This window comes from Ciconia boyciana, chromosome 2 (genome assembly GCF_034638445.1).
Source record: "Ciconia boyciana chromosome 2, ASM3463844v1, whole genome shotgun sequence".
Lineage (NCBI taxonomy): Eukaryota > Metazoa > Chordata > Aves > Ciconiiformes > Ciconiidae > Ciconia > Ciconia boyciana.
In genome coordinates this window covers 78,218,005-78,242,158 of record NC_132935.1, presented here as the reverse complement: position 1 = coordinate 78,242,158, position 24,154 = coordinate 78,218,005, and the positions used below count along the sequence as shown (strand labels likewise).

General features: G+C 38.5%; 1 protein-coding gene and 1 long non-coding RNA gene across 3 annotated transcripts; one reads left to right on the top strand and one right to left on the bottom strand.

The window, feature by feature from the left end:
* Positions 1 to 6: 6 nt before the first annotated feature.
* NSUN2 (NOP2/Sun RNA methyltransferase 2) lies at positions 7 to 20,298 on the top strand. 2 transcript variants are annotated; one of them, XM_072853053.1, is made up of 19 exons: positions 7 to 262; positions 332 to 489; positions 645 to 749; positions 863 to 968; positions 1,606 to 1,677; positions 4,357 to 4,441; positions 5,232 to 5,424; positions 5,828 to 5,902; positions 7,069 to 7,199; positions 9,805 to 9,878; positions 12,964 to 13,094; positions 13,691 to 13,787; positions 14,918 to 15,093; positions 15,621 to 15,713; positions 16,101 to 16,236; positions 17,526 to 17,606; positions 17,834 to 17,972; positions 18,914 to 18,953; positions 19,603 to 20,298. In XM_072853053.1, the coding sequence occupies exons 1-19, from the start codon at positions 179 to 181 to the stop codon at positions 20,006 to 20,008; spliced, it is 2,382 nt and encodes a 793-aa protein (XP_072709154.1). In that variant the 5' UTR covers positions 7 to 178; the 3' UTR covers positions 20,009 to 20,298. The 2 variants fall into 2 exon arrangements, with proteins under 2 accessions (XP_072709154.1, XP_072709153.1); XM_072853052.1 differs by having other exon boundaries at positions 16,053 to 16,236.
* Positions 20,299 to 24,154, bottom strand: LOC140647886 (uncharacterized). The gene is made up of 3 exons (XR_012041008.1): positions 24,089 to 24,154; positions 22,422 to 22,609; positions 20,299 to 21,320 (listed from the first exon to the last, which is right to left on the bottom strand). It is a non-coding gene; the product is annotated as an uncharacterized lncRNA (long non-coding RNA).

Genomic DNA, 24,154 nt, shown 5'->3' with positions numbered 1-24,154 from the left:
CTGCTGCGCCGCGCCGCCGCCCGGAAGGAGCGCCGGGGGAGGGCCCGCGCGTGCGCGTGGCGGCGGGAGCACGCGGCGCCGCAGCCGTTTGTGCCCTCGGTCCCTCTGGCCGGGAGGGACGGGAGCGGCCGCCCCGACGGCGGGGCGCGTGGCGGGGCTCGGCCGGCGCCTGGCCGCCATGGGCCGCCGGGCGCGCGACCGCAGGCGGCAGCAGCAGCAGCGGCAGGAGCGGGGCGGCGGCGGGGGCGGCGGGGACCAAGCGGTGAGAGCCGGGCCGGGGCGGGGCGGGGAGCGGCAGGGCCGCCGGGCTGACGGTGGCGGCGTGTTTCAGGGCTGGGCCGGCGGCTACCCCGAGATCGTGAAGGAGAACGAGCTGTTCGAGCGGTACTACCGGGAGCTGGGCATCGTCCCCGCCGGCGAGTGGGGCGCCTTCATGGCGGCGCTGAGGGAACCGCTGCCCGCCACGCTGCGCATCACCGGCTACCGGAGGTAGGGGCGGCGGGGCGGGCAGGGGGGCCGGTGGCGGGCAGGGGGACCCGGCACGCCCCGCTGCCCCGGCTGCCCGGAGCTGACAGGGACCCGCCGTTTTTACCGCGGAGGCGGTCTGGAGAAGGCGTGTCTCGATCCGGCCTTCTCCCTCGCAGTCACGCCAAAGAGATTCTCCACTGCTTGAAGGAAAAGTACTTCAAAGAGCTGCAGGACCTCGAGGTGGATGGCCAAAAAGTCGAAATGCCGCAGTCGCTGAGCTGGTAAGGGAGCTGGAAGTGAAGCAAGGCACCCTGCGTCTTCCCGACATCGAGCCCGACGAATCGGTTTGTTTCCGTCTTTTGCCGCTGCCCTTTTTCCGTCTCTTTTCCCCCAGGTATCCAGAAGAGTTAGCCTGGCACACTAACTTGAGTAGAAAAATCTTACGCAAGTCGCCGCAACTGGAAAAGTTTCATCAGTTTCTGGTTAGCGAGACAGAATGTGTAAGTTTTGGATAGATCTTGATTTTTTTTTTTTCTTTCGCATCCTGAGCAGCGTTTTATTTAAATGCATTATGAGAAATTGAGACGGTACCTTTTCTCTCAGAAGCTGAGTAGCTCAGAAGAATCTGCATTTGATGTTGCTGTTGACAGTGATTCATCCAATGACTCTGGCATGCAACTGCCATTACAAATATTTCTCCTGAACTCCTGAAAAAAATATCCTGCAATTTTTTTTTTGTTTGAGAATGTGAAAACGAGTCCCTGTAAAAGAATTAGTTGCTGTTAGAAAACAGATGTTTGAGTCTGATGAAAAGTGCATGTGTGTACATACCACGACGTACCTTTAGTGATGGATGTTGCTCACTTGGTTGGAGCCAGTTTCTCATCTCTTGAGCAGAAACTACATCCGCAGAATGAATAAAATTGGAATAAACATGCAATTATCAGAAATTTCGAAATACTGTGATTTTGTTTGTTAAAACGCTAACAAAATTTAATCCTAAGTTTATAATGGTGTGTTTTCAATTGCTTTATCATTTTACTGCATAGAGATTTAAAAAAAATATTGCAAAAGAAATGCATTCGCTTGGAATTGAGTAAAAATGAGTTTGTTTTGGTTTTGTTTTTTCCTTTCAAGGGAAATATCAGTCGTCAGGAGGCTGTTAGTATGATCCCACCTCTGCTACTTAATGTTAACCCTCATCATAAGGTAACTCTAGAATGTACTGTGTACTAGAGTTTTTTCCTGGAAGAGTTTGATTAAACTAAAATTACAACAGCAGTATCAATGCTGATACACAATTCTGTTTTGTGTTGATATGTTTTATGCTTTCTGCATGTAAGCCACAGCAATCAACTAGTGTTCAGATCACAAACAGTCAGGGGAACATCTGCTTTTTCAGGTTTATGTAATACCCTGTAAAAAAACACTTAGTTTTTAAGTAGTTGCATAATCTTACTTTCAAAGTATAAATGTATTTAGCTGCATCTAAGTTACATATTCATGTTTCAACCCCCTTTTAAAGTAAGGTGACTGTTTTTAACTTCCTGCTATCCATCACACTGTGAACAGATGAAGTTTTCCAGATCCAAATGATAATGTTCTTTACCAGGTAGTTTTCACTCCTCTGTGCCTTTTGAAGAAGTTGCAAAATTCTGCTCTACAAATCCGCTAGGCAAAATAATTTGGATGAGCTGAAACATGCTGTCGATGGTGGCTAAAGAGTATAGATTGCTAACTTTAACTGAGGTGTCTAAGGAATGCCCGTGATATTTTCTAATGGCAGGTTGTAGGAATGGGGATATCTGGTAGCAAGCTTCCTGTTCATGTGTTTCAGTGAAAAGTGATGTTTTCATATACTACATTTGTTTGCAGAGTGAATCTGTCAGGTGGCCTTATTCTCTTAATCTGTTAAGTTAATGAGCTAGTTAGAAGTGCCATGCTCTCTCAAGCAACCATGTTGTGCACTTCTTTCTTAATTTTTTTGTGGCGTATCTTAAAATTTTAAGTTTTTCAAAATTCTGACCTATATGTTTTAGAGACTCCTTCATACATACTTGTTTTTATATTAACATTACTTAGCATACATAACTTTTCAGTTTATTTTCTCCTACTCTCACCCCAACCCAATGTATGACACAGGGCTGATGGCTGTGTTACGTGAGGCAAGATCTTCTCACCTCTCTTAAATGAATAATGAATTGAGTGATAGATTCAGTCCTAATGTGTTACAGGTGCATTTTGAGTTTTGTCTGGAGTTGAACCGGTAGTAAATGTGTTCAACTTAATGTAAAACACAAATTGTGAGAATATTTTTGCACACACCTTTCTTATATTGCATATACTAAGATAGCAATATATGGTTTTTGCATCGAATGTTTAACTTTGGTGACTATATTTCAACGAGCGCTATCCAGAAATGCCTGTAAGATTTCACAAATCTCCTCATAAATCAGACTCGGAATAGGTCCTTTATCCTCTCTTGTGACAAGACAGCAAGTAGCTGCTGTAATGATGCCTTGGCTGTTGTCATTTAGGACCTTTTATGGTTCTTAGTGCCTTATTTTCTGAGCCGCTTGTTGTAACCAGAATTGCAGGTTACTTTTCATGCTTAACCAGCATGTTTTATACATCATGTCTTACATGCTGATTCCTATCTTACACAAGGATCAGCTTGATGACTGTCATACCTTTCTGTAGTTGTGCCCATTTCTAATCTACTTTTCACGATTCAGTTTTCCCTCACCATCAATTTGCTGGACAATTTTAGAGCATGTTTAGGTTTGCTTATTCTTCATTATCTTTTGCATTATCTACAAAAGTAGGTAGAAACCGGTAGCATCACAACTGTTACTTTAAACGGCAGATATGATACTCTTACTGAGTGTGTGTCATGATGCGTTAATACTGCTGCATGGCAGCGCTTGTCACATGCTCTCTGGAAATATCAGTAAATGCTTTTTGCATTTCTCTGGGGTCTGTCTTCCGGTTTAGTCTTGTTCATGCTAGGGGCTTGCATGAGGATCTGAGCAGATCCGTCCCCATCTTTTATCCTGTTGCATGATTTCAGCTAACTTTTACTGGAGCTAAAGGTCCAGAAGATAGAGTCATATGGTCCTGAAAATCTGTAACTAGGCAAGAGGAAAGACTCTAAGCTTCCTTACTTAAGAAAACAGTGTTAGCTGTCAAATGGTTTGCCATGAAAGTGACTCTCTGAATGACTCAATCACAAGCCAAGTTTGTGATGAATCAGGAGGGAGAAATATGCCAAAAATCAGGTGTTGGTGTCTGTGCTGTTCTGTTCTGCTGCCCGATGATGGTTCAAATACTTCCCAAGTACTTCTTCCAGGATATAGAAACAGGCAGTTTATGCTGCCCTGATTTTTTGCATTAAAATTTAAATGTGTGAGGAGGGATAGCAGTTCATTTTTATAAATTCTGTGTAATCAATTGTGTCAGTCTCTGATTAATTTACTGATAGTTAAAGAAAAGTACAGCTTGGTCTTGAATGTAACTTTTCCCTCAATGTTTGCTTATATGTGTAAAGTTCCAGGTAACTTCAGTCAGAATTGCTTGTGAGCTAATAAAAGGACCATATCTCCATATCTATATTCAGATTTCTCTTTCAAATTTTTTTCAGCTGATGTATTTGTTCCCTACAAACCAAAGTCCTTGTTATATTTTAGACCCTCAGAGATAAAGCTGCATTCCGTGATGCATACAAAGAACAGAACTGTACTCTGTGTTTTTGCAGATTGGTGTTCAGAACAATCATAATTCTGCAATTGTATGCAAAAATATTTAATGTAAACAAGAACACATAGTAAATTTTTAAAGTGCTTAAAAAATACAAGGTAGGACTTTTTTTTAACTTTCTGGTGTTTGTAGATTCTAGATATGTGTGCTGCACCTGGATCTAAGACTGCACAACTCATTGAAATGTTGCATGCAGACATGAATGTTCCTTTTCCCAGTAAGTCTGGAAAAACTACCAAAAACTTTTATGACTTTGAATTTCCTCTTGTAGAAGATTACTTTTAACATCACAGATAAGTAACTGCATTTAACTACATATTGAATTCCCAGAGCAGTTGAGTTACATGAGATGGGAAGTACCCCACCTTTTCCTTGAAACTTTGTGGGCTTCCTTGGCTTGAAGGGGAGAGATGGATTATAAATCTTCACAGTTCAGACTACAGTAAATGTGATCAGAGCTTAATTTTAGATGGTGGCCCATGAGCCCTTGTGTTTTAGTTCTGCAAACTTAATCCTGCAAACACTAGACTAAGCTGCCTTAGCCTTAAAATGGTCGTGATATTGATCTTTTTTTAAGCTTCAGAATCTTTACTTTCAGTTAGATGCTTGCAGAAAATACTGTCCATAAAAATTGTGAAGTTGGGTGAAGTGGATTCTTTCTGTGTTCTGCTGAAAATCTGATGTACAGAGATTGTCTTTGGTGGCAGTGGAGGTTTTCTTTGTTACAAGCGTTTTACTTTGAGAGTGAAAAGTTGAAGGGCCCTTGGTTGTCTTATTTCCGCTGCATGCAGGCTAGAACTCTTGACACTATATTTGACACATCAGTTAAACCTTGACATACTTTATGTTATTTTATATTCAGCAAGGGGTCCTCTATTGAGAAGTAGTCTTGTAAGTAAAAATCTCTAGTGGAAGGTTTACACAACTTTGAAGATAAGGCAATAAACTATGTAAAATTATTTAGCTGTTGAATAGTAAAGCATCTTTCCACTATTTTATGTTCCCAGAGGGTTTTGTAATTGCCAATGATGTTGACAACAAGCGCTGCTATTTGCTGGTTCATCAGGCTAAGAGATTAAACAGTCCATGCATCATGGTGGTAAATCATGATGCCTCCAGCATTCCTAATCTACAAATAGAAGTTGATGGAAGAAAAGAGGTCCTCTTCTATGACAGGATTTTGTGTGACGTCCCCTGCAGGTATTTTGCATGTAATCTTCAATACACAGATTTTATTGTACTAAGTGCAGTGCTAGAATTCTTGTGTCACTGAGTTACGCTTTTTGAGTTGCTTAGTGAGTTATGATTTGTAGTAACTTCCAAAACAGGTGAATGCCTTAAACTGTCTTAGGTAAGGGGATACCAAATCAAGGTGAACTTTTTTCATTCCAAGTGGTACTTAAATTTGGTCAGCTGAAGGGCTTCAAATTTTGAGCTTATACTCAGGATACTGAAATACAAAGACAGTGTAGAAACAAACAGTACAGCTTAGGAGAGCTAGTTAGCATGGGAGAGTGACTTAATTTTTTGCTGCTATAAAAGACTTGGATATGAAATGAGTTTTACCCACAAATAATACAAATCTGGTCAACCTCTGTTACAGTGGAGATGGAACCATGAGGAAGAACATTGATGTATGGAAGAAGTGGACAACACAAAACAGTTTGCAGCTCCATGGGTAAAAATACATGTTACACATCTGCACTTACTTTATTTCTCTCTCCTCCTTTTCCCATATCTTTAACATCTGCATGCATTCACATGTTAATATGTGACAAAGCAGAGACTAAGAAAAGTCGCTTTTCTCTCAAATCAAGAGCTTATGTGCTATTCAGAGAAAGTGATGTGCTATTCAGAGAAAGTGTAGTGTTTCAGATGTGAGGTCAGCCTCCAGTGGAGTGTGTGAATATAAATTTATTGTATTCTTATGAATATCTGACATATTAATTGAATTAATTTAGACAAGGTAGCTAATAAAACACAGAACAAATAATTTGGTTGGGATTCTTAGCGTTTAGGCAGATAAAATACTGTTGGAAAACACAGAAACTTGTAAAATGTAATAGTAATGTTTCAACGTCTTTAGAATATTAGAGCTCATACCTAAACAGTTTCAGTTAACTGAGATTGATTTATGTTAACTGATAGTGAATAAGTACTTAGCCTAGTGCAGATGCATGGTAAAAAGCAGTAATTTAAACACAGATGAAAAAGCTTAGAACATTTTACTGTGCATTTGTAACAAGCTGGGAATGCAGTCAGTTACTGTGACTCAGCTGACCTATGGTGACTTGCTGCTTGGTAACTTACTCATAATTACAGGATTTATTTTAGTTGTAAGTATGCAGGTAGGGCATAAGCTGGTGATCCAGCTCAGTGATACTTTTCTCAGAAAGCCAATGAGAGCTAAGCTGTGTTGTCCATAATATTTGTAAGAGTCAGATTGCTCCTCATCTTAACTCAAGATTTTGGAGAAGAGTAGTAAGGTTTTGGGGGGTTATTTTTCTAGTGTTGAGTACTTTATTATAAACTTGAAGAGGCACTATAAAAAACAAAATATAGAATGTTATGTTAAAAGTTATCATGCAGTAGTGTTAATGTTTGACCTAATTCCTGTTCTAATATGTGTGATTGTGAGTGTGTCTGCAGTGTAGACTGCGCTAAGATGACTTAGTTTAAAACTGACTTTAACTTGTGTACTGGTGACAGCTGTGGAACTCAGTATGTGCTGACTTAGTCCATGAAGGGTTATGTGTCTGCAATATAGCTTCACCTGTAAGAAATTTGATGCAAATCTTTCTGGTTCCTGAGTGATACCTGGCTAGATCAAGAGTGTTCTGTTAGATTGCAGTTAAGAATTGCAACCCGTGGTGTTGAACAGCTGGCAGAAGGCGGGAGAATGGTATATTCTACGTGTTCGTTGAATCCTATCGAAAATGAGGCTGTGATCGCATCTCTGTTGGAAAAGAGTCAAGGTGAGAATGCGAGCTTGGACGGAGTGAGGAAATCTTTTTTTTCTCAGCCCAAAAAAGGATATGTGTATGATAGTACTAGTAATAAGCTTAGTGTAGGTAACATGTTTCTAGTATGCAAAACTGCAGCAATTTTTGGTACCGGTAGGATTTCATTGGTGTTGATATAAGCAGTCTTCTTCAATGGGCCTAAATCAGGTGCAAATATAAAACCTCAAGTTCTGTTAATGACACACGAAAGACTTCTACAGATCAAAGGAATTCAGTCTGTGTTAATCTGGTTTCTGCTAACCGATTCCATTGGTTGAAATCCCTGTCTGACATTCATATTCCCTTTGGAAAACGCAGCGCGTGACATTACTGCTGTACACCATAGGAGTAAAAAGCCCAGAGTGTACTTAAGCAGTTAGAGGAATGTTATTGTGCACCAGTAGGTGGGAGTCACTGATACCTTTGGCATCCTTTGACGCACATTTTGACATGCTTGGAATTTTAATATCTTTATGCTCATGGGTTTTTTTACACTTTTGACTTGCATATGAAGGCTTGCATAAGTTGCTGTTAAGTCTCCATCTGAAGTAACAAGAGGTGGAAAAATTGAGATGAGCTGGGAAGCTCTGCTACATCAGTTTATGATAGTAGGGCTTAGTAGCCCAAATTTCTGGTCTTGAGCTGATGGATACTGTTTTCTTCTGAGTCAGTAACCTGAAGTTTGGAGACATCTAATTGGATTTTGCATGAAAAGTTCCACAGAGTTTGTTAAGTTGTGTCTTGTACAGAGCAGAAGCAGCTGTATTACTCCTGAAGCTGAGCTGGTTCTAGAAGTAGAATAGCCTGTTCTGTGTAATGTTTTCTTTGTGCCAGTCACTATTTTGGCCCCAAATTATGCATGAAATTTCATTGTCTCCCAAACAGCAGTTTAGCTAAAATGCCTGTAGATAATTAGGAATTGACTATTTAATTTCCACTCAAAGGATATTTTTATTTAGAGGTAGTTTTTTTGGCAGACTGCGTGAAAAAACAACATAGACATGTTTCCAGTAAATTATAGTATGCTTGTCTTACTGAAGGCTGTAGTGCATCAGAGTTAAGTTTAACAATGACAAGTTCAGAAAGCAGTAAGGGCTAGTTTGAATAGGAGCACGAAGCAGTATGGATGTTGACGGAGGCCAGCAATTGCAGAATCTGGGGCAAATTCAGTACTTGCAAGTAATGATCTTGACTGCAGTATTGGGCTGTGGCATTTGGTTCTTGTCTCTGCCCAGTGGGGGTATTTTGAGGCTTACTTGGAGGCTACGATGTGTTCCAGTGAGCGAACATTATCCTTGGAGCTTGAACACAGGTGTGGCTAAAGAGGGGCGAGGTAGGGGAGTGGTCTACAAGGGGCATTGGACCTCGAGAATTTGCTCAGCTCAGTCCAGAAGGTTTGTTGGTTCTTCGATCTTAACTTAGTTCCTAGCACTGTGTTAAACTGCTACTTGTGGAGCAGATCAGAGATTGCTTTCCCGTTGGGGCTGAAGGACTAAGGAAAAGTCACTTTTGTACCATGTTTCTCTGCTGGGAATTGTAGTACTTCTGATGGACCATTTAATGACTGATCAGTCTGATGTAGTCTTGAGGCATCATTTGAAGTCGTGCTGTAGGTAGGGCAGGAATATTCAAAGGACGGACACAAACATCAAGCTTAATCAGGTTTGAAATGTCATTTTAGAATTTGTCTATGAGTTCATGTATCACTTTTTCATTTATTTAAAAGACTTGCTTAAACTGTCATTGTAAGAGTAAATGGTTAGTCATGTAGAACAGGTTGATAAATTGTGTACAACATGAGGAAAAGCCTATCTAATTGTTAAATAACTAAGTATTCAGAATCACACACACAAAAAACTTAAGGTTATTCTTCTCTAGAGAGATCACCTATTTAACTAGTAAGTTTTTATGTAATTCTGGACTTGGGGCAGTTTAAATTTTTTATTTAGTAGACTAAATTATACTCTGTTGAAGTTGCTTGTAGTAATCTGTCATATTCTAGGCACATGGCCTTTTGCCCTGTTAGGTTGATAGTACTTACCTTTCCATTTAAAAAGTACTTTTCCTTTCCATTTAAAAAAATAATAAATTCTTTTTCCGCTCACACTGGAATATATTAAGGTTGTAAGTCCATAAAATCAGAATATATCAAGCATTTTAAAAGGCTTAGTCATCCCAAAAGAGTACTTCTCCGAAAAATACTTAATCACTGTAGTAAATCCAAGTACTAAGTAAGTGAGAATAAAAACTTCTATGACTGCATTGCCTGGAATACTGATGTTTAATGATACAGGTTGTAGACTATTACTCTATGCAGCTGCTACAAAAAGTATCTAACCATTATATTTTGTTTAATTTATAGGTTGCAAGCTTCTATAGTTATTATGAACAGTTCTTACCATCTTTGTTGTTAATTTACACAGTAGTAATTGTATAACATTTTGTTCCTTGAAATGTTTTAAAAAAATGGTCTTTAAATGGTCTCAAAACTTGACGGAAAACTATTTTTATAAAAGTTAACTAGGAGTACAACTCTCAAATTCTGTTTTCAAGAATGTTTATATTCTTGGGGTTTCAGGTGCCTTAGAACTCGCTGATGTCTCTTCTGAGTTGCCAGGTTTGAAGAGGATGCCAGGAATTACAAAATGGAAGGTACTTACCTGATATTTCTGTGAAGTTCTTGGTGTATTGTAGAGTGTTAAATTAGGGAAATTTTGAATTGTATAATTTCAAAACATTAGATTCAGCTGAAGTAATGGTAGTGATTTGATGTTTGGAGTTGTAGACAATACAGCATTGTAGGGGAGAGGGCTAAAAATCTTTCTGATGATAAGTTCTTGTCTCATCTGCTCTCCTCTTTTTCCTCTTGCTTTCTTTGCTCTATCTCCTATACTTTCTTAATATAATTCCCTTTTCTGTTGCGTGCAGCCTGTGGCCTGTAGATGGCAACATAATTTCAGCCATTTTTTAGGTTATCCCTTCTCCTCCTCTTTACAGTCTGTGAGTGTTAGATTCTACGGTTCTTTAGCTGGTCCATTTGAATCATTTGGAAGTAAAAGCTGTTAAACCCTTTCTGGAAATAAGCTATAAAAACTACAGATAGGTGAGTAATCCTAGAATATTAATAGAATCCTGTATTTTGTTCCAGGCCTTATGTGATTTCAGTTCTGGAAACAGACTGGTAGGGAGGGACAGAAAACCCCACAGCTTCTTCAGCTTCCTGTTAAGAGTATAATCAAGAAGAGTAGAATGCCATCCTGGTAGTAGGGAAAGAAGTTCTGATTAAATTTTAATTATGAGCATGTGCCTTTGCAATGCCATTGGTTGTTCTGTCTTCCCTCACCGTTTCAGTAGTCTCTTGTAATGGTACAGTCTGCACGTTTGTGCATGTGTGTAGGCTAATGAACAAGATGCATGGAATAAAGATTTGCTTATGTTCTGTCACTGAAATCCAGCTTAGAAACTAGCTGATTTCTTTCTTCTTACAGTTCCAAAAGTTTAAATTGTATACTTGTACCTGAAGGATAAATGTAAAATGCATGATTGTGGCTCTATAATCTTAATTTTACTTTTTTTTTGTACTCTATAAGGCTACAAAGTATATACATAAAGATCACTAAAAGTATCTTTTATTTTCTGTAACATTTGTTTCTGTGTTTTCAGTTGAAATATAAATCTCCCTAATGGGTATTTTAAAAAGTAGGCTAATAAAATCTGTTGAAAGTTTGCAAGATTTTCTTCAGCTCTTATTTGCTGCTACTGTATTTTTTCAAGCCTCTTTGGCTAGCTCGGCATTGAATATATTTGCTTACTTTGGGCTGTTTTTACTTGTGGTCTTTTGTTTCCTGGTGAAATGTCTGTTGAATGAGAGCTCTGTGACTTAGTGATTACACTGAATATTCCTAAGCATCAGTTGACTGTAAATCTCTGGAAACAGCAAAATAAAAATAAGGTTTTGTTCAAGGGACACTTAGGTGCTTGGAAATAGCATTCAGTACTCTGTCCTTAAGCCAGACGATGAGTGAACTCAAATGAGTTATTTCAGAATCTTGAAGGAAGAGACCTTTTTAACTTCAGATATGTTGTTCTACTTCTGCAACGCTATTAGTCTTCATTCTACCCTAATAAGAGGCTAGCAAAATGTGCAGTAGAGAAGACTTCAGCATGTTCTTTGATGCTTTGTCATTCCAGCAGTTACATTGTGTGGTTAGACTGGTAAACCAAAACTGAACAGAGCAGGGCAGTTAGGCAGTTATTCTAGTACATCCAAAATAGTTCTAGACTTGTTTGTACTTCCAGTTATTTATCAGTCCCGTTGTTTGTTTCTCTCAAGCTGAACTCATGACTTCCAAAGAAGAGCAGTTCAGAATCGTAGTCTATCTTGTCTCCATCTAGCAATATGACGTGTAGCGTATTTGGACTTGAAATACTAATTCTGGAAGTACAGTCATTTCTATTTCAGGAACAGGCAAAGGCACAATATATTAGGTGTGATCTGATCAGTGGCTGAGAAATGCCAGACTCCATGATGCTGAAATCAGTGTTCTAACATTCTTAGTGAAATTGTAATCTAGATAAATCTTACATTTCAGTTTCCAGTAGAACACTTACTTAAACCTTCAAGACAATCACAGCAAGGTGTATGAAAACACTTAATCGTACTTGCCAGTCCTGAAGTCGCCATCGCTGTGACTTCTCTATTTTGTTGCCTTAACAACAAAAATGGCCCATCATTTCAGTCATTAATTTTAGGCATTTGCCCCACACATTCCTGGATGTGACCTTTCTTACAGCCCTAGCATCCAGTACAGAACCAGGCATCTAGAGTTCCGACGTCAAATTTTCCCTGTTGGGTTTTTTTTTTCCACTTTGGTATTGCTTAAATTGCTTTGAATGCTTAAAGAGCATTCAAAATGCCTTGCTACAAGAGTTGTGGCTTTAACCTTCTGCTTTTACCTTAAGCATCCTTCAAAAGGATGCTTAAGGATGCTCTGTTTAACGATGCTTAAAGGATGCTTTGACCCTTAGACAGAATGAGGTGATGTTACGTCCACACGGTATCTTAGAGTGGATTTATAGATGTGTTCTGAATCCTGGATAAAGATACAGACACTAGAAAATTCACAGTGACATGCTTCTTCAGTAACTTTCCTTGAAAACATCTCTATCTATGACCTATGTAGGGCTGTGTCATGGGGCTGTGTGCTTACCAAGCTGTTGTGTTGCGCTCTTGCATCTTTCTTATGTAATGAAATTGGGATTCCTTGTTTCTAATCTCTACTAGACTGCAGTAGCCCTTTTCCTTTGTATACTGCTTGGAAGCTGCCTATAGCAGAATGTCTCACGGAGAAAAAGAAGTAATGTATCCTAAATCTGATGGCTTACTAATGTTCTTGTATATTCCACCACTGTCCTTCCTTTGGATCTTGGTGTTCTATATGTTCTGGGAGGTTAACAGAGATCACTGCAGTTGATTCTGCACCAGTCTTCACTTGATTGCACACTTTTTAAAGCATAAAAAGTGGAGCAAAGAGGCAAGAATCTGGCAAGAATCTCCTGCTCTTAAGTGCACACATAAAATGCACATAGGAACAATACATTTCAAAGAACTTAATTTACTACACCAGAAAATAACTTCTCTTTATGGCATCTGAACCTTGGTTTGAAAGTATTTTAATTAAAACTTGTAAAATGGTGACCCATATTCTTCACAGTATTTATATTTACTCCTTTGCAGGTAATGCTGAAAGATGGACAGTGGTTTGAAGAGTGGAAAGATGTGCCTTCAAATAGACAAACACAAATACGTCCCACTATGTTTCCAGTAAAAGATGAAGAGAAGCTAAGGGCAATGAATCTAGAGCGTTGGTAAGTTCTCCCAGAGTAGATTTTATGAGGTTTTGATGGTTACTTTGTATGGTGGTGGGCAAATTATAATTAGGTCAGATTAGGAATGTGTTGCAGTATAGACCTATGCTTGTATAGGTCTGAGTATATTTTGATTGCTTCATTTGTAGTGGCAGTATATTATATTTAAATTCCAGGGAACTGAAAGAAATTATTAGAAGTTGCTTACAAGGAATAAGTACTCACACAAACAGGTCAAATTCTCTGCATCCAATAGACAAAATTACTGGAAAAGTGTGTAAAACTTCAACATTTTACCAGTGTGACTTATTTTTTGTGAAAGACTTTCCATAGCTACTCTAAAAATAGTGTTTCGAAATGAGTCATTAAAGCTCAGATGTGAATGGTGAAATGAATGCATTGCACTGATGCAAGTTATTTTGCCAGAATTCTCTATGTTAGGTCCTGTTTCTAGCTTGATAAATTAAATCTGTGCAATCCTACTAGGAATACTTAGTTTACCCTGAAAGTAAATATAAATGTGACACTTCTAGTACTTTGTGAGAGCCCGAATGTTGATGATGAATACACTGCAACATTTCTTTTTCCCCCCCTAGTCTTAGGATATTGCCACATCACCAGAACACAGGAGGTTTCTTTGTGGCTGTGTTAATTAAAAAATCTCCAATGCCATGGAATAAACGTCAGCCTAAGGTAACTTCTTTTAAGAGAGCTAAAATGTTAAATTTTAATAACATTTCTGGAATTTTTTTGAAAGCTTACATAATAGAAAACATACTATAACTGTTTTCTGTCTGCCTTTCAGTTATAGTTCAGCGTGTCAATTAAAAATAAATTCCTAAATCCCTTAAGAACTTTCAAAAAAATCTCCTTTCCAAATAAAAGAAAAAAGGAGGGTGGATTTTGAAATCGTAGTAAAATAGGAAGATAAAACTTGAACCTGAAATTAAGGCTTTGAAAGAATTACAGAAGCAGATTAGATTGAGTAGCTAAAGCTGTCGCTTCCTTCAGCTGTGTGTGGTCCCTCTGCTGAAGGCTTTTTTCTGCTGTGTTGTAAGCTAATTCTGATTTCAGTTTATCTTACTCTCTGGCTGGTTGCTCAGGAGTGATTCACTAGCAGATTAGTCTAGCAGATCAGCAGCAGGGGGAATGGATGTAAAACTGTTAGGAGCAGCAGCAGCCTCAGCCATCTGACTTTAATCCATTTGTTGTCAATTGTCTTTAAAATCCTGTCAACAGGATTTTAAGTTGACATGATTTATTTGATCTCTCAGATTGTTCATATCTTTGAGAGAAAATTCTTGTGTGAATCCCTTTTAGCTGTTTCTATTTATTTGATTTGCTTCATTAGAACACCTTATGAGTAATACATATGTGGCAGTAAGGAAGAAGCATTTATTCAGAAGCAAGCATCACCCAAATAGTTTATGCTGTTCTAAATTTAATGTTGTAGCACTCTTACAGAAAGCAGCAGCAGGATGTGTGTGTCACTTTGAGCGCATGGAGGAAAGCAGCAGATCCTGACTTAAAATAGTCTTCTCTGAGTGCTTGAACATGATTTTGTAAATGGTACAAAAATAGCTTTCTTGGACAGTTGGTAAGAAATTGTCTGGAGCAAATTTACTAGAGGTAAATGCAGCTTATAATGATATCTTGATTTAGTAATCAGATTAACTCCCTGAATGGATCTGTTTAAGCACTTACATACAAGTTGGTAAGAATTAAGCATATGCAAAGAGATGCGCAAAAGGTGCATGTAGGTACCTTTTATTACAAGTTAGGTACTACTTTTGCTTTGTTGAAAATACTATAATTTGAAATAGGTTCATCAGAAATTACCACAAAGAACAGGAGATACTGAAGTGACGGCAGCTAATTCAGATAATTGTTCTGAATGTATTGCTGAAGAACCAACACTTGCTGAAAATGAAGAGTCTAAGAAAATGCAAGAATTGCAGAATTCAGACACTGAGCAAAGCAAAAAGGAAGGAGTATGTGGGTAAGAGACCATGTCTAAGTATTTGTCCTGTGACAGCCTTGTAATTGCTGAGTATTCTATAGTTCTTTTGTTATTGGACTCATTTAGAAGTCGATCAAGAAGAATTAATGAAATTGCTCAGTTGTCCTACATTTCCATGTTAGGAAGTTATTTCAGCAAGTTAGGAAAATAACCACTTTTCTTATTAACATTTGCCAGATCTGTTAGTCCTTTCTTCTCTGTTAAGGAAAAAACTACTTTCAGAAGTTAACCTTTGGAAGATCTTTACTGTCTTCACAATTACTCCCTCAGAAATCTCTGTTTACTTGTTTTTGTGGTTTCTGTTTTCAAGCACTGCTTTCACTTCCTCATTTTAAGAAGTTAAATTGTGGTTAGTGTTGTCTTAGTGAAACACAGGCAAATGTCAGTATTCTGTTTGGTATACTATCGTTACCATAAGGCAGGTGTTGACTAAATGAACTGAATATACTGATTTTAAACCAAGTACTTTTACTAAAATTGACAATGCAGTGGTATTTTCTTTTTAGACCACCACCATCTAAAAAAATGAAGTTGTTTGGTTTTAAAGAAGACCCTTTTGTGTTTCTCCCTGAAGATGATCCATTGTTCCTTCCTATCCAGTAAGAAAACAATGTTTCTGTTTTGGCAGTAAGATTTCTAGTAGTTTGGGAATATTAGTAGTTCGGCTCATGACAAAAAATGGGTCTAGTTGGTCATACGTAGAACTTTTTCCCTAACTTTGTACCAGGTGCCCCTCTGCTCAACACTTAAACTCTTCTGAAATGAAAACAGACAACTATAGTTTGCACTGGAAATTTTTGAGTGTATCTTAGTGTCAATGACAGCTTGTCTTTTCTGATGTCATGCATCTTAGAAAGTTTAATCTTTGTGTTCTGGAGCCAAAGTGTTAAGTGTTTGCAGAGATAGCGCGAGGAAATGGGCTAACCCGTGCATTTGAGTTTGCAATTTCAGTGTTCAGTTAATCAAAAGAAGTATTATGGCCACAGGAAGTTTTATGCATTGGACCCATCATTTCCCAAGACAAATTTACTAACTCGAACTCAAGAAGGAAAGAAGAGACAGCTGTACATGGTTTCTAAGGAGCTAAGGAACGTGCTTCTGAACAACAGTGAGAAGATGAAGGTATGGTTCATCTCTTCGGGTTTTCACAACGGAGATCATAAGCATCAGTGGATGTTTCCTTGAACTTTATTGCCAAGCTTATTGTTTATATAGAGGATTAGCCCTCTGATAGGCCTTTTTTTTTTTAGCGTGAATGAATGTTTTCTTCTCTATCCCTCCTCTGTTAGATGAAGAGTTGTCTCAGAGGTAAATAACAGTCTCTAAGATTAAAATCGGTATTTTTTTTGGCAGATGGAAGGGAACTTAAAAGTAGAGGAAGGGAATATATAACTGCTGCGTGTGTACCAGCATTGTTATGAGGTCTTCAGGCACCTTCACAAGTTTACATTGACACTGTTGTATTTATGAGCCCCTAAATTATAAAAGTATTAAGAGCTTTGAAAGCCTACCAAAAATAACGGATAACTTAGCTGAATTATTAGCTGGCTGTGTTACATGGGGACATTGTTTCAAAGTAATTTCGACAACTGAATATTTTGAAAAGTTGTTAAGCTGAATGGTAATGGAATAAGAAGTAGTTTTTGTGAATTAGAGGGGAAAATGGTAATTTGTTTTATATGACTCCCCATGGAAAATGCCTTGCAAATGCTAAAGATTTGTCTTCAAAGTTGTTGAAAAATTTAAGTTAGGATGAGGTCATCTAGTCCAGCTTCCTTCCTGCCCCAAGCAGGGCTAACTTCAAAGCTAGATCAGATATGGTTCAGGGCCTCATCCAGTCAAGTCGTGAAAATTTCCAAGGATATTCATTACATCTTTGCAACAGATCTTTGAGATGGATAAATAATTATCCTTTTATCCCACATGCAGGAAATGGCTACATAATTGACAAAATTTTAAGAAACTGGTACATTATATTAGGCAGTGAAAATTTGAGTACCACAAAGGATATAGTGTCCTAATATTAAGCACTTGTGCATTTTTAAAAGCCTGTCCTTGACTGACTTTCCCAGAATCACCCAGAAAATTCTTACTCAAACTAAAATTAAAATGAGATCTTAATAGTTCATTGCCCTCATTTTAAGACTAACACTTCCTCACAGTGTTCGGTTTTCAACATGGAAAGGAGTGAAAGGTGTTTATGTTTATGTGTTTTGATAGTGGGAATTCCTTTTTCCCTTGAATTAATTTTCACATGAATTTAATTCAGTGTCCAGTGCAAATGAAAAACGTTGCAGCAGAAGTATCCTTTCTTCCTCCTTTTAGTCAAACAGTTGAGGAAGAACAAAGTTCAGAGTGGTAATTTAGAATTTATATTCCTTAATGATGCTTATTGGCTTTGTTGTTTGCAGGTTATTAACACAGGGATAAAAGTCTGGTCTCGCAACAGTGATGGGGAACAGTTTGGATGTGCATTCAGATTAGCACAAGAGGTAATTACATAGCATTGTATTTTCGAAGGAGATACTTTGGTTTCCTCTAGAGCCTGTAGCACAGCTGGCATTAACTTTGTCAGCTTAATGACAATTTGCATTTTCAGTATGGTTTAAAATGTGGAAATTGTTTTCTGGTATTAGCTAAAGGACATACTGTTCTTAACATTTTTCCTTCAGAAAGTAGAGACTGCATTTTGAAATAAATATATTTATTTATTAAACAGGGAATTTATACTCTGTACCCATTCATTCATGCAAGGATTATAAATGTCTGCATAGAAGATGTTAAAATTCTGCTAACCCAGGAAAATCCATTCTTAAGTAAATTCAGCAGTGAAACACAGAAGAAAGTCAAAGACATGGGTAAGCCTTCTAATTTGTGCTATGACAAAATGATTATTATACAGTACACGGAAGACTATGAAAATCCTGTCACGTAAACCTGTGTTTGCTAAAAATTTTGACTAAATTAATCTTAAATATACTTGTTGATTAGGCAAGTAAGCATTACTGAAACCCAGTGTACTACTAGAAACTAGTCCTTTCTGATCACTGCCTTTAAGGTTTATGAACTCCAGAGGACAGAAGAGTTGCCAAACTTGTGACTTCTGTGAAGCCATGCTGTAAGACAGCATTTAAAATACGTCATGAACAAAGATTTTATATACGCTACTGATCCTTATGCCTGTTAGTGCTCCAGCTGAAACTGTCTGTTTGGCATCTGCAATTGTTTGTCATGATTTTATGTATCAAATATAGTTATTCAGATTTGATTTTCTTAAATATGGGGAGCAATGTCTACTCATATCAAATTTTTATTTCCGCTACGCTGGGTGTTTGAAGAAATGAAGACTGGTTTTCAGTCTTTTTTTTATGTTGTTTTATTTCCAAGTCATCGCTGGTCCTTGTACTTCAGTGTTTGATGAGACACAATGGGAAGAACAATTTTTCTAAAGTTTGGGCTGGCATACTCTTATGTTCGTTTTACTTAAGTAAAAGTTCCTTGCTAGATTCACTGTGGTTTTGTATTTTAATTTGTTTGTTTCGGGTTTGGGAGGGGGCAGGGTTGGCAATTGTTTTGGTAACTATATAAATACTTTGGTCTGGGAAAAAAAGAAGGAATAAAAACAGGTATTGTCTACAGTTTACTGTACTGATGTAGATAACTGCTAACCAGCGCTGTCATGCTGTGTGGCTGACTGAAAACTTGTTTTCTTGAACATTTTCAAATTACAATCATTTTAACATTGTACCAAGTAACACATCTGTTTTGTTTTTGTTCCCTCCACCTCCCTTCCCTGTAGCGATGGGAAGTATAGTTCTGAAGTACGACCCAGACCCTGAGTAAGTAGATGTGTTGCTTTCCATTTACATAAAACTTGGACAAGAATTTATTTTCACTCAGCAAAAAGAGAAGTGGAGGCATAGAGATGCAGTGAGGTCAACAGTAGAGCCGGACAGCATACAAAGAATTTAACAGGGAAAAAAGCCATCTTGCCTGTGTATTCTTGAAACAATTGTAGGATTTGGCTTTATAAAGGAGGGCTAGTAATTCTGCCAGAGGTCCACAGTATCACTGCATGTTGGTTTGTTTGTTTCCCTGTGAAGTCCAGCATTTGGAATAGAAAAAGTTAAACTTTTTCATTGTTCATTTTTGTTGACAAAGTAGTATTAGAAGCCCTTGAGAACTTTTTAAATATAAACTTTCATCTTGCTGTTGCTTATATTAGTTTTGAAACCAGAGCCAGAAAATTATTTTGCCTGTTGCAGAACTTTAATAGCATTGAGCTGTATTTTTTTTGCTTGCTTGTAGACAAGCATGTACCTGTTCAGATATTGAAGTTAAGACCAATGTACTTGCATCTTCTATGTATAGTTATAAAATGCATTCACTCTTAAAGATTGTGCGCTTATTTATCAGGGTATGGCTGTAAAATTAAGTTTTGAAGATTAACTTCCTCACAGTTGACCGAACGTAACTGCTTGTTTGCAGAAAACCTGATGATCTTCAGTGTCCTATAGTGCTGTGTGGTTGGCAAGGAAAGACATCACTCCGTGCCTTTGTGCCCAAGAATGAGAGACTTCATTACCTGAGGATGATGGGAGTTGAAGTGTTTAAAGCAAAGAGGAAAGAGGAGGAATCGGAAAGTAAAACGGAGGAAGAAGTTCAACATAGGCTGGCACAAACAGAGGAAGGAATGGATGTGGAAGATAAAGAACATGATTTAGTCACAAAAATGGAAGCAGAAATAGGTGAAGAATCTCCCCACAGTCCTGTGGAAAGCAGTGCTATGGAAGTAGAAAATAAAATTGAGGATTTAGATCAATCTAGTAAAAATGCCAACAGTCCTGTAAGCCAGGAAAGCAAAGACACGGATGCGAGTAATGTGAAAGATTAAGTTTCTTTCTTTATTACTTGGCAGCTTGCGTGAGGCTCACATCCAGACTTCGGCTTTTAGCATGGAAGTGTATTTTAAATTTTGGTTGGAATGGGATGTTCCTCTTTTAAAGTTTCACCTATTTTATTTTTAAAATGAAAACTATAAAGAGATTTCTCTTCAAGTGTGTCGTCTTTTTACCATTTTAAGCTCCATATTACTGCTGGGTTTGTGTGTCTGTTGCTGGCAATGGACCATGCACCAGTAAAATCTAAAGCCCATATTTGAAATGGAATAGCAACATGTACAAATGAACTCTCTGTGTAGCTGGTCAAGAATTTCTTCAGAAGAAAAAATGGGTTTCATTCAAAGCACACAAGTTCTAGAAATTATTATTTTTTTTTCTCTTAAGATTGCTTACCCACCTACCACCCAGTCTGATTACTACTTACGCAGGTTCTTTAAAGGATAAGGGAATCAGTGTGAGTATGCATACAAATGCACATATCTAACTAACAACCTGGTTAACATTTATTCAAAATAGAACTGTGCACAGCATCCTGGAAAAAAAACGCAGAATGCATTTTGCCAGAGACTGATGTCTGAGATTCCTCTTCAGAGTGCTGAGTTGCTTGACAGGCACGGCTAATAAATGTCCTTAACTAGATCTTCAGGTATGCTGAGCATGCCTCAAAGTCATATCTTGAAATGTGCCTGTTTAAGAGTCTGTCCCTCAAATCTGCTGCGGTCATCTGTTTCTCTGTCATTTCTTCAAGTGGGAATCATATCTAATTTTTGCAAGATACTTGTTTATAGCTCAAACAATAGTTAAAAAAAAAAGTGTGGTGGTATATATATTGGTGTATAGTAGATGTTTAAAAGAGGTTATTTAGGTCCAAAAGGGTAATTTACTTAATCTGACTTAAAAAAAAATAAAATAGTTGGCTACCTCAGAAACTTATATTATAAATTCCATCCTTTGTGGCTTAGTTTCAGCAATACTCTTTGTACTTGTATCAAGTTGACCTGAAAGGAAAGTGACCCGTGGTACAAGGTATTGTCCTCCACTAGGACCATGGTGATGCAAATATTTGTGTTGCTTGTCAAACTAAATTTTACCATGTGTATTTTACTGATGAAGTCCTAATGTGGCTTGGATCCATTTGCTGTACCTTGCACAACAGACTTTCTGATGCCTGCCCTTGAACTACTTCATCAAAGTGAGTATTCTTGAGGGAGAGACGTAGAAGTGAAATAATGCCATGTCCTCTGATAAGATATTAGTCTCATGCAGTGAAGAACCATTGACAGGACTAATTTTCCTCTTGAGAGCCTGTAAAATAGGTTAATAAAAATCAGTTCTTGCCCTGGTATTTTGCTAAGGTTTGAGTTTGTTCTTTGAATTGGGAGCTGCAACTAGACAGGTTCTTTTTTGGCAGCTCCTTAGGCTGAAGAGCAGCGTAGCAGAATTTTCTTTTGCATGGAGGTGTATGCAAAGTATAATTTTTAATTCTTAAAGTATATAAGGAAGAAAATTATAGCAACTTGAAGCTTCAAGCATGAAACTGATTGGTTTTCATATCTTTGCCTTTTTTCTGACATATCGGGCATTTGAAATGGAAGAAGGGTGGAAGACCAGTGTCATTTTTAAGTCCTTATCACCATCGCAGTCTGCAGTACTCAGCCCTGAGGATGACTGATTTTAATCCATCTAATCTTTTTATGCTCTAATGATCTCCATAAATTATCTGAAGGTCAAGGTTAAAACTTATGTGAAGAGACCAGAATTTGCTTTGAATTATGCTTGCTGTTGCTGTATCTACTGATGTCCCTGAGCAGCAGGTTAAGCTTCATTTCAGTCGGTGACTCTGCTAAGGATACAATTTTATGACAAGCTGATAAGAATACTTGTTGATACAGACAATCCAGACAATTAAATCAGCAAAAAGCTAGCTGTATCAAAAATGAACAGTCCTGGTTTTTTGTTTTTTTTTTTTTTTTTTTGATTGAGCTTACCGCTGGCAGACTAAAATGAGAGTAGAAAGCTTTTATCTGAGAGCTGAAGAGAAGTAGGTTCTTGGATCATAAACTGACTGAAATTGGGTATAACTTAGACTTGTAATAGAATGAGAGCCCACATCTGCATCATTTTAAATCCTTTGAGTAGTCCCATTTTCCTGCATTATCTATGAAATTTTGCTTTGCTCTTGGCTTTTTGGAGGAGGTTTTTTTTTTTTCCCCTGTCAAGTGCAAATGGGAGATTTCAGCCAAGAAATTGGGAGTCTAATTTTCTTGTGCTGATCAGCAGTTTTACTCTGTATCTCAAAAAATACCCAGAGACTGCAGGGTTGTTTTTTGGGTTTTGGTTTTTGTTTTTTTTTTTTTTTAATACTGCGAGTTTGCTTACACCAGTTCCTGTCCCAGTTACTCTTACCTTGATTGCCAGAAAGGAAGATGCCCAAAACTCTAGGTAGTGGCTGGAAATGCTGTCCTAGTTTCCCAGGCTGGGAGCCCAATGAAACGGGGTGTGCTTTGTTTGTCTGTCTCTACTGAGCTATGCGCTCTGCAGCCCTCATGGTCAGGTGGCTGAACCTCTGCTTGGGTGGTTTTGAACGTGGGTTGCTGCAAATAATTTAAAAGGAAGGCAAAAGAGAAGTGATATGCAATCGTGTTAAGATTGAAAATGTGAAAGTCTTAAAAATCACTAGGTTTGAAGTGCATGAATTATTAAGTCAAGTCCATCCTTGTAAGCCGTACCTGTTAAATGTGAGATTTCTCTAATTAACGTTTTTTAGAAACACAGGACTGTAGATGTTTGTACTTATGGCAGGGGGTTTTATATGTGATAGAGGGGAAACAAGAAAAAATTTCCTGCCTCTAAATGGTCTGTTTATGTTCTGCTTGAGAGATGCCCTCAGGAGAAGCTGCTGGACCCTTCAGAAAATAATCTGTTGACTGAAAAACCTAGAAAGAAAAGGAGGGAAAACACCACACGCGATACTCCTTTGTAGCTTTTCCTTCGGTACTTACCTAATGTTAGGCATTGCTTTGAAAGTTTTTTAGAATTTGCATACTTTAGTTTGCCACAGAATTAATGTACCATAGTCTAGTGCCACCAGGGATTTATTTTTTTTCTTAAATGTCTGGTGTTAAAAGTCAATGAGACTTCTCAAAGTATACAGAGACCCCTTGAAAAATTCCTGCCTATAAACTTCAAATTTAGTCTTAGCAGTAAAAGAAAGCAATTTAGCTCCTGTAACAACCCCTATCCGAGGCTGCAGCAAAGGGAAATCGCTGAGTTTCTTTTCTTCCAGTGGGAAAACTCCAGCCTGTAAAACAAGCGGCGGCGTGCTCGTGCTGCATTGCTGCCAGGGCTGAGCTGGGCACGCCGTCTTGCCCTGCTGTCTTTCCAGGACAAATCTTGTAAACAACCCCCGGCAAAGCGGCACAGATACAACAGCAGTTCTGTTATTCCCAACAAACGTCCTGGTAAAGTCGGCTGGCGCGCTTATAGCACCGCATGTTTTTTTGCCGCTCCGCTTCGCAGCTGGCATTGCGGAAAGTCAGTCAGCAAGCGGCATGGGGGGACCTGCAGCCTGCACAGGGGTGCAAGGCACCTCGCCGCCTGGGCCGAGCACGGGCGAGGGCCCGTTTCGGAGGGAGCGAGGGCAGCGCGGCGCTGTGCCTACCCTCACGGTGCTGTGTTGCTCAAAGGGTGTCCGCACCTCCGTCACTCCAGGTGGATTTTCCACACCTGCCGCTGATCCTTGTATCGAACACATGGTCATATTAAATTATTATTTAATTTGTTGCTCTGTGTTTCTTAAACAGGCCTGAGTATTGTTTTTTGACTAAAATCTGGTTTACTTCTTACGGTGTGGCTGCTTGTGTTACGAATTTAAATTAACTCTCGTACTTCTGCACTTGCTGTTCCTATTCAGTTACATTTAAGCAGGCTGTTGGCTACATAGCTATTTGCCTATAATCCTACTTTTTTTCTTTAAATGAGTTGCCCATGCATAGCTTTGGCAGGATGGGTAACTCCAGGCACTCTGTCACCGAACCATCCCTCAGGAACGTGCCCGTACACTCCTGCCTCACCTGTATACCTCTTTGTATTTCTGATGCTTTGCGTCTTCCACTCCGGCTTTCCATTTGTCATCCCTC

Coding starts and splice junctions, on each gene's coding strand:
- NSUN2 (XM_072853052.1), top strand. CDS start 179: ATGGGCCGCCGGGCGCGCGACCGCAGGCGGCAGCAGCAGCAGCGGCAG. Junction 969..1,605: donor TGGTTAGCGAGACAGAATGT/GTAAGTTTTGGA, acceptor TTTCCTTTCAAG/GGAAATATCAGTCGTCAGGA. Junction 1,678..4,356: donor ATGTTAACCCTCATCATAAG/GTAACTCTAGAA, acceptor TGGTGTTTGTAG/ATTCTAGATATGTGTGCTGC.